The 10,720-nt window shown below is 44.6% G+C and overlaps 2 protein-coding genes across 2 annotated transcripts; both read left to right on the top strand.

Annotated features, from left to right (window-relative positions):
• Positions 1-2,523: 2,523 nt before the first annotated feature.
• On the top strand, positions 2,524-4,057 carry LOC120847059. The gene has a single exon (XM_040219000.3). The coding sequence runs from the start codon at positions 2,561-2,563 to the stop codon at positions 4,055-4,057; it is 1,497 nt and encodes a 498-aa protein (XP_040074934.1). The 5' UTR covers positions 2,524-2,560.
• Positions 4,058-6,274: 2,217 nt separating this feature from the next.
• Positions 6,275-10,164, top strand: LOC121048115. The gene is made up of 2 exons (XM_042288131.1): positions 6,275-6,279; positions 6,352-10,164. The coding sequence occupies exons 1-2, from the start codon at positions 6,275-6,277 to the stop codon at positions 7,760-7,762; spliced, it is 1,416 nt and encodes a 471-aa protein (XP_042144065.1). The 3' UTR covers positions 7,763-10,164.
• The last annotated feature ends 556 nt before the right edge of the window (positions 10,165-10,720 follow it).

The following is a 10,720-nucleotide window of genomic DNA, read 5'->3' on the forward strand; positions in this document are numbered from 1 at the left end:
TTATCCTAGAGGGAAAATAAAAGCACCTCCTCCCCCTTAGAAACCTAGAGGAACACGACCGGAAACTAATCTGGCCGAAAAATAAATTGAAAACGCCCTAATTAGAAACTCCGTATTCGGCAACAACTAAGGTCACCTGGGGAGGATAGTTCGAACTACGCAAAATATCTAATCAAGACCGAAATCGAAACCGAAACCGAAACCTCGAGATCAGCTAAGCCCACCACCCATTGGAAACCAATGGGCGCGTTCAGTAGCGGCCCCGGAGTCAAGGAGTCACTGACTCCTTCCACTGGACGGCCAAAAGTCACTTCCGGTGCACGTAACTCCGGGGCTTCGGAGTCAAGCTCCGAAGCACCGAGTCCGGAGACGGTGCACGTAGAGTCAAAGGAGCTAAAATGACGTCATTTCCTGACTGGTGACGATTTCCGGCGCTGAAAGAGGAAAAAAACAAACAATATGGCGGGATAAGCTGCTTCGGTTCTGTCGCGGGTGCGCGGTTTGCTCGCTTTTGTTAATGAAAAGTGCTCAAGGTAAGACGAATAACGCGTTCGAATATCTTTTTCAGGTAAGGCTCCTTCGGAAAATGCACCAAACCGTATTTTGTTTGGTTTAAATATGCTAATATACAACGCAAACGTTCATTTGACGCCGTGTCTTGATCACCGTTGCACGGAAACTCGGTCAACAGAGCAAAACGGTATGAATGCGACTTTGGAAGCCGATTGGACACTCACGCAGAGCATGATACCGATTAATGTTTTGTTTGCGTAGCTAAATCGGGGTGCATGTTGGCTGACGCTCGCTTCGGCCGACAAAACCTTGATCGCCGAGCGCGGCCGAACTTCCCGTGTGTATACAAATACATTTTATAGGAAGTTCGTTACGAAGGGCAGAACAAACTTATGGCCGTATAAGGGTATCGCAACCGGCGGGGTAGATTCGCCGAGCTCTGTATTTTACGTGTGCTGACGACGATTTTTGTCGGCTTTTATAACAGTAACTGCCTTTGCACAGCCAAGCGAAGGGCTCGATCGCGTTGCATCGCTTCGAACAGCAGCGCTGATGTGTACAATCACCCGCTTTTTCTTCAACGACCTTGTAAAGACTTCTTCAATACCGGTGTCAAATAAAAGCGATCGTGCTCGCCATCGTCTGCTTCCAGTTTATTCGGAGACCGTCTGGCGCGGGCGAGGAAGCGGAAGTTGCGTAGGTGCAGGTTTGGAGCCGCGGGTTTTTTTGCCGTTCAGTAGGCGCTCCGATGACTCCGACTCGAGGCACTCCGTTCGGAGGCAAGGGAGGCGCTACTGAACGCGCCCAATACGAAACCGAAACGCCACACAACACTATACCTTGAAAACCATTCACCCTAGAGGGAAAATAAGGGCACCTCCTCCCCCTTAGAAACCCCAAGGAGGACGATCGGAAACTAAGCCGGGCGAAAAACTGCGGATAGACAGGACGGGCAAAGGCACAAACTTAGGGAAGGCGACCCCGAGGAGGGCGCCATCTTGGCGCAACGGGCGCCATATTGGCGCGCTCACTTGCCCGATCTAGCTGGACTTAGGGAGAGTCGAAACCGAAACCGAAAGAGAAACCAAAACCATAGTCAGTTAACTCTTCACAGGATCTAAATTCCAAACTCTGTAAACTTCAAAAATTCATAATAAATCAACCGTCGATAATACAACAAAACCATTTTTCGTAAGGAGTCATTAAATTGAAGCACCTATCTAAAAAAAATATTATTAAATAAAAAAAAAAAAAAAAAAATTTTTAAATCTAATTTTGAAAAACCATAGAAAATCGACAAATAGAGACAGCGCGAAACCAAAAGTAGTTTTCCGGGGTGAAATCTCCCCCCAACCTAACCGTACAATCAGGGACACAACTAGAGTAAGGGAAAAGAGAGGGGAAGGGGAACGAAGCAAGAAAGGTATAAAGAAAAAAAAAATCAAGCCCACGGCACCTGTGACCCGGGTCGTGGAGGGGTATAGTCTCACAGGACAACACGTACGGGACACTTTGACCTGTGGGGGAAGGGGGGGGGGGCGACTGGTTGATGCAGGAAAAACCGATTTGAGAGTTTTGGGAGAAACACATATAAAATCGTTGCCAGAGTTCGCTGTCAGATGGAGGAGGGGTGACGGGCCGGGTGGCCAGACTTCCCTGCTGGTCGAGACTCTCGGCAACCCGACGCGCTGGGAACGCGTCTTGATTCTCACCTGCAGAGTATTCTGGGCAATACCACGTAGGGGTCAGATACCTCCCTCGGGAATCTTCAGGTTGTGCTCCCCCTGGGGACACTTTACCGCTTCCTAAACATTTGCAGGGTGGCAAAAAAAAAGCGTCAAACCGGTGAAAAAAAAAAACAACTTAAGCAAATAAGAGGAGCACTAAACCGTCTATCGACTACTCGAATAATAAAACATTTGTAATAAACTCCTGAAGGATTAAGAGAGCAAACACCGCAGACCAGGCCCAGTACACCGACGCAGACAAATGTCCAACCCACTTAAACATCACCAATAGACGCACACGTAAACCAAGAGAAGTAAAGATGGCGACGAGCCAGTCAGACGAGTTTGAAAACGAAAACGGATTCTTTGAAGAGACAGAGAAATCAAAGAAGAAAAAAAAGACCAAAACAAAGGAAACAAAGAAAGACCAAAACAGAACACAACAAGTAAAAAAAAAGAATCCGGTACCACTTTCCGAACTAGGTGGTGCCAGCGATGAGGACTTCGAGTTCGAGTACGAAAGTGGGGGAGAGGGGAGGGGAGGCCAGAGACCCTCAAAGAGACACAAAGGCAGCACAAAACAAACCCAAAGCAGAGAAATGGTTGAGGTAGACGAAAACTACATGCAGGGCAATACAGCCTGCCTTATACAGTTACAAACAGAGCTCGTCGAAGCAGTGATGGAGGCCACCCTAGCGAGTGGTGACAGACAGGCCGCACAAAAAATGCTCAAGGCGAGTGAGCGCCTGGTCGGTCTGGCCATTGAACAAATAAGGCAGGCCGCCTTTGATCAGGGCAGGGCTGAGGGACTCTCAGAGCTGATCCACCACCTGAAAACAGAAAACACAAACCTAAAAAAACAACTCGAAGAAGGCAAACCTGAAACCGAGATCAGGGGAGAGTCCAGCTACGCAGATATCCTGCGAACCACGGCTCCAGCCCAAAAGACCAACCCCGAGGGTGGAGCAAACCGGGGCAAGAGCGACAAGGACCCAACCACCACAGCCGGACAACCCCCCTTCAGCGCAGACACCAACTCCGAAGCCACGGAGGGGCTCATCATCAGGCCCAGCGACCCCAGGATGGAGGCGCCCTTCGAACATGTAAGACAGACTCTCAACCGATCCTTCACTCCGCATGAACTCGGGTTAGACAACTTTGCATGCACCAAGATAAGGGAGGGCGCCATTGTAACAAGCACTAACCGGGAGGGACTCGAACGGCTACAAAGACTGCTAGAAACAAAAAAAGAAACAGCGGGGCATTTCGAGACAAGAATAGCGGAAAAACGACTTCCCCAGATCTCGGTAACAGCAGTTGACCCGAACATTGAGGAAGAGGAACTAAAAATCAAAATAACCGAACAGAACAAGATCGAGGGCAACAGTAATGACATCAAACTGATGCGTACATTTGAAAGAAGGGACCAAACAAAAACGCACCTCCTTGAGGTCACCCCAGATATCTACCAACAAATCTACCACATGGAAAAACTCCTCATAGGGTGGACCTACTGCCCTATGAGGGAGAACGTACACACTAACAGATGTACAATCTGCTGTAAGTACGGCCACACTAGCAAGAACTGCCGGGGCGTGGAGAGGTGTTCCGAGTGCGCGGGCCCCCACCACTACACACACTGCGACGGGGAACAGGACGCAGAGGGCTACATCCTACCAAACAGGTGCCCCGCCTGCACTGATAACAACGAAAAACTTCACACAAAGTACGAAACGAACCACTCATTTTACGACCAGGGATGCCCGAGTCTGGGCGCCGAACAGGCCAAGGTGCGTGCCAGAACAAAATATAATTAAACCCCAAAGTTGAGCCACCAAGAATACTCACAACAAAATGACACAAGAGACCGAAACCAACAGTGGTAAGAGGACGACAAGTCCCCAAACACCAGGAATGAAAAACAATCAGAAGGAAAGGGAAAAAAAGGAAAAGAACTCACTTAACATAATCCAAATAAATCTTAATCACTCGTATGCAGCGACAGAACAACTAAAAACCAACCTTCAAACTTTCGAAAATGATGTAACTTGTGTTCAAGAGCCCTACTATAGCAAAAACAAAGTGATCGGATTCTCAATGAAAGATATAATAATACAATGCAAGGAAAAACCACGTACAGCAATAGTAATTCACAAGAAACAATTTGATATACACATTGAAAAGGCAGAGAGGGACATCACTGCAGTAAGACCTAAAACTAAAGACGAAGACTTCCTTATAATCAATGTATACGCACCACCTAACGCTGACATCAACGAGACCATAAGGGAGATAAAGACAATTTCCGAAAAGTATGAGACAGTACCCTTACTAATTCTGGGGGACTTTAATGCTAAAAACCCAGCCTGGGGAGGGAAACTATTGGACAGGCGAGGGGAAACTTTAGGGGAATACATCCTAGGTAATGAACTACACCCGATAAACGACCAAGACTCTGCTCCAACTTTTACCTCGTCCAATGGACGAAGTTGGATCGACCTAACAATAGCAAGTCAAAACCTCCTTCCTAGGGTTAACTCATGGAAGATACTCGATGAAATAACGGAAAGTGACCATAATTATATAGAAATTAAACTCTTTAACACAATCAAAAACAACACGAAAAGGTTAACTAAAAAAGGCGAGATTAGATTCATCGAGGAAATAACCAACGACGACTGGCTAATGAAAAATAAAAATAGACAAATAGAGTCAAAAGAGGCCCTTGAACAAATCCTAAATATCTTAATCGAAAAACTTAAAAACCTTTACAAAAAGCACGTACAGAGAGTAAGGGAATCCACCCAACAAAACCCATGGTGGAGCCCAGAACTGGAAAAGGAGAGAAAACAAACGAGAGCAATGCGGCGCAGATACCAACAATGTAACAGCACAATGCGCCCGGCATACAAAAGCGTTTACCTACAGGCTCAAAAAAAGTACAAAACCAATGTAAAAAAAGCGAAAAACGACTCGTGGCAACAATTCTGCACAGAAGCCACAAGAAAAAACATTGTCGGCATACCATACAAAATAGCTTTTGACAAAATGAAAAAACCAATAGTGATCCCAGCAATCATTACACCTAACGGCGAGTCAACCAAATCCCTTGAGGAATCCATAACAACAATACTCACTCCCCACTTCCCTCCTGATACACCGGAGAACTACTCTAACTCAAAAAAAGTGATTAGAGACAGCACAGCTCTACCGCCAGAAACAGAAAACGACATACCTTTCTCAGAGATTGAGTTAGAAAACACAATAAAAAACATACCAAACAGAATAGCCACCGGCCCCGACAACCTAACAACCGGAATAATAAAAGCAATCAGCACCAAACATGCCAATCTCATCCTTAACATATTCAATGGATGCCTCAAATACGGGTACTACCCACCCAGCTGGAAGGAAACAAAAGCTATACTAATCCCAAAACCGTCAAAACCTCCTAGCGATACATCATCATACAGACCAATATGCATAAATTCAATCCTCGGAAAAGTCTTAGAAAAACTTCTCAATAACAGAATGTACTACTACCTCTACTCAAAACAACTCCTACACCCCAAACAGTACGGATTTACGCATGGAACTTCAGCAACAAAAGCCCTTCTATAGATAAAAGAAGTCCTCAAAGAAAACATAACATCCAAAGAAAAATCCCTACTAATATCCCTAGATATATCAAACGCATTTAACACCATATGGATACCACATGTACTGAAAAAACTGAAAGACTACAAGTTACCAAAGAATCTCTACGCCCTCCTCCAGACAGTTCTAAGTGAAAGAATAATCAAATACGAAACAGTATCAGCAAACATTACAGTAAAAAACCCAATAGGGAGCCCACAGGGATCCCCCCTAAGTCCACTAATTTGGAACATTTTCATCACTAACTTATTGGACATACCACTTCCTGATCACGCACACATACAGGCATTTGCGGACGACGTCCCCATCATAATTAAAGGAAACACAAGAAGCGAACTAGAACAGAGAGCCAACGCCATGCTTGAAATCGTAAATAAATGGAGTAAAGAACACGAAGTAAAGTTCAACAAACAAAAGTGCCAATACCTAACAATAGGCAAAGACTATAAAAAAGGCACCCCGTAGTCAAGTTTGGTGACCAAAATCTAAAACACACAGAGGAACTAAAAATACTAGGAGTCATATTCGACCGCAATCTTTCATTTATCCCACACGCCAACTACCTAAAGTCAAAAACTTATAAAAATACGACTAGTCTCGCAGCGTTTTCAGGCCTCAAATGGGGTATCAAGCCAAAACAATTTAGAGACATTTACATTAAATCAATAGAAAGATCAATAGTTTACGCGGCACCCGTATTCTGGAAAAACATGAAAAACTCGCATTTGTTGAGGAAACTCATCTCAGTACAAAGAATCCCCATGATAAGAATAACAAAAGCATACAGAACAGTAAGCAACAACTGTCTCAATGTCTTAACAAATATAAAACCAATTGATATAACCCTAGACAAAGAGGTCGCCGCATTTTATGTCTTTCAAAACAAAGAAGACTACTCCATAAATGAAAAAGAATACACTGCGGACAAGGTACAACATCAAGTAGATATATGGAAAAGCCATCCTGCAAAACAGTATGCAGTACCATTTGCGACAAGCAACGAAACGCCAGAACAAACCCAGTACAAAATATACACGGATGGATCCATAGCAAAAGGATCAGCCGGGGCTAGTTACATTATAATGGACAGGCATGAATCAGTCACAGTAATGAAAAAGATAAAGCTACCAAATTACGCAACGATATTTGATGCTGAAATGATTGCAATCCAAGAGGAAATAAAAGAAACACTAAGTTTCCCCGACAACACAACATTCGCCCTCTTCTCGGATAGCCTCTCCTCACTTAAAGCCTTAGCAAACCCATACAATCAGAACCCCATCGTCCACGAAACGAAAAACCTAATTAAAACACTCCTTCAGAAACAGAAACTCAGCATGCACCATGTCAGAAGCCACACCAACATCGACGGAAATGACCTAGCCGATAAACTAGCCAACGAAGCTAGAAAAACTGGCAGACCAATTGAAATCAAAACATCGAAAAAGTTCATAAAAAAAGAAATGGAGGAAGACGCACGAGAAAGATGGGACAGGGCCTGGACGCAGAGCGAGGTAGACATAGAACTCCACTCATGGATACCTTCAATCCACCAAATACCACAATATTTTCCAACCAACCACCATCAAACACAGCTGTTAACCAACCATGGAAAATTTCCATATTACTTTAAAAAGATCAACAAAACCAAAGACGCAAAATGTATCTGTGGGGAGCTGGCTGAAACACTTAACCACTACACAGATAACTGCGCAACAACCCAGGAATTGAGCAACACATTTAAAACAACCCACCCAGCCGGCCTAACAAACGAATCCAAACCTGACATTGTAAGCGACGAAGAAATAATGAAAACTTTAGAAGCATTAGTACAGCAAATAAACAAAATAACGAATCCCAACTAAAAAAAGAAAAAAAAAAGGAAAAAAAAAGCTAAAAACTTTAACCACTATCTAGAAGATTGTCCAATCTCAAAAAACCTTAGAGACAGATTCTTAAAATATTTCCCAACAGGCCTCACAGATTCAAACAAAACACAAATAATAAGCCATCAAGACGCATTCAAGATTTTAGAAGAAATTGTCAAAACTATAAATCAAGTAAATCAAACAATATAAATACAATTCAAATATAACTGAGAAAGCATAATTATAACTTGCATAGACTATTTGGGACACCTATCCAACTAACTTGTTGGCACTCCCTTACTCATAAGCAACAGCATCTAAAAACGGGGAAATTAGGGTTGGGACAAGTAGGCGAAGAAAAAAAAAAAAAGGGGGAAATTAGGGTCGAGAGACAAGGGAAGCCAACTGCCCAGATAGAGACTCCCATCGGGCCGATAGGGCGGAAACTTTAGAAGGCAATAGGCCCTAAAATAAGTGAGGGGCGCACCCTACCAACTCTCCCCCATGGAAAGAAGGGAGGGAAGAAGGAAGGAAAAAAAAGAAAAAGAATGTCTGGAAAAAGGAAAAAAAAAAGGAAAAAGAAACGACTGAAACAGACAGGGACAATTAGGGGGGAGACTCCGGGGCCTCCCCCACAAAGAGAACGGAAAGAAACAAGTACCGAGAAAACAAGGTCATGGCGGGGGGCATCCACCTGACACCTGGGTGTCCCCGGTTGGGCTTCCTCGGCCCTCCCCGGGAGCCAGGAGCCGCCCACTCATCCTTGGAGTGTTCCTCTGGGGGTGGGTCGCGAGTACCTTTAAGCAGGATAGAAAGAAAAAAAAAGAGAAAGAAATGTGGAAAGAAAAAAAAAAGACAGGGACCCATTAGGGGGGAGACTCCGGGGCCTTCCCCAAACAAAATAGAACGAAACGGAATGAAAACAAAGAGAGAAGGAGGAGGTCACGGCGGGGGGCACCCACTTAAAACCTGGGGTCCCTGGTGGGTCCCAGTTCTCACCCCGGGAGACAGGGGCCGCCCACCCGCTCCTGGAGTTTCCCTCTGGGGGCGGGTCGCGAGAACCTCAGAGCAGGCTAGAAAGAAGAGAAAAAAAAAGAGGAAAAAAAAGGAAGGAAGAAAAGGGGGAAAAAAAAAAGTTTTTCTTTCTGGTCGGGGGCGGGAGGAGGGGGGCGCCCTCGCTACTAAGGACCAGGCAGCAAAAGAAACAACAAAGGGTAATAGAGATGGGGAAGGGTGATGAGAGACCTCCGATGGGCAGTGAGGCAAAAAAAAAAAAACAGAAATAAAGATAAAAAAAGGCATCAATAGGTAAAAGGGAAACTTGCCCAACCCTAAAAGACAGGAAAAATAGAAAAAGAAAAATGAGAGAAAAAGGAGAGGGGATAAAACAAAAATTAAAAAGAAGAGAAAAAAAAGGGGAAAGAGAAAAAAAAAAGAATGGAAAAACAACTACTCTATACCCAACTAAATATCAACCCAGCGGTCTAGCTAAATACAATAGCCAACAGACGCACAACACTAATAATTAGATAACCCTAAAACCAAACCCCAACCGCAACCTCAACCACTAGAATACACATAAAATACACCTCACACCTTTTAAACCGTAAAAAATCCAACAATTACTAACCTTAAATACTACACACACAAAAAAAGAGAAAATCAATTAACTAAACAGCTCACCCCAACTAACTACGACCTTTCTAATATAAAACCCAAAGACAACCAACATCAAAACCACCCCAAAATAACTACGTAAAAGTGACAACCAAAAACTCGAAAAGAGCCACAAGACTACATACCACCACAAAATACAGCAAAGAAAACAAACACCATTAACCTACAACAAATCTCCATAAATAATTCTTCATAACAAGGAAAAGACGAAAACACAATGTATAGATACACAAGCATCGATAGAAATACCTACACAAGCGCACACACCCAGAAGAAAAAAAAAAAAGGGGGAGAGGGAAAACGGGAAAACAGAAGTAGATATATACATAAACTTATTAATTTTACTAACGCAAAGGGGGGGGAGGGGAACTAATCACTTTTCCAAGTATATTTCCAGATTCAGATCCAGGCCCCAGAGACCGGAAGGACCCACAGAAAAAACGAAAAACGAAGAAAAAAAAAAAAAAAAAAACAGAAAACGCATACAATCAACATTAGGACAATAAATGCCGCTGATGCCGGCCCGTTCCCCTGGCTCTGGCAAGCTAGATAATTTTCCTTTTCTTACCAGATCGGCTTACACTCAAAAATACTTTTGGCGATTGCCCGATTCATTTATTTCTCGATCGGCTTTAAGTCTGCAATGCTCACGCGGGTGCAGACGGGGAACTTTTATTTTTCTTTGATTTACAATCCCCACCCCAAATCTGTCCCTATCTACTGGGGCGCAAGGCCCCGCGATTGTTGCCGCGTGGGAAGTCAACCTCCACCTGCTCGTGGTGCGCCCTGCCAGCTTTATTGCTGCAATGGAGGCTCTGGCGAAAACCCCCCCACCTGGGATGGGGAACCCTAGCACTGGGGTTCCGCATGTGGACGGGGGGGGACAAAAAGGGCCTGGGAACCCTAGCTTACCCCATGGAAGCGGAGCCACTGAGGCGGGGTCCATACCAGGGGAAGCTATCATAAAGGTGGTGCCCCTCGTAACTTCCCACGTAGGGAGGTGCCCCCGCATGGTGGCGGGGGTGATCTCCAGGGGAGCCGAGGGATATAAAAGTGATCACTGATCGGCGGGGCTGGATGGTTCATGGTTGCCATTCAGTGACCGTCGGACCCGCTGTGAGACGCACTCATGTCTTAGTAGCGGAGCCGGACAGTGAGTCGAGCAAGTGGGTACTTTTAGTACCACTGGTTTTCCCGGGCCGTTCCACTGGCTGTACAATACAATAGTTGGTTTCATTTATAACCCCTTAATTCCAATTGGCTTTTTCCTGAAATTTT

This window comes from Ixodes scapularis, unplaced genomic scaffold (assembly GCF_016920785.2).
Source record: "Ixodes scapularis isolate PalLabHiFi unplaced genomic scaffold, ASM1692078v2 ptg001158l_1___fragment_3__unscaffolded, whole genome shotgun sequence".
Lineage (NCBI taxonomy): Eukaryota > Metazoa > Arthropoda > Arachnida > Ixodida > Ixodidae > Ixodes > Ixodes scapularis.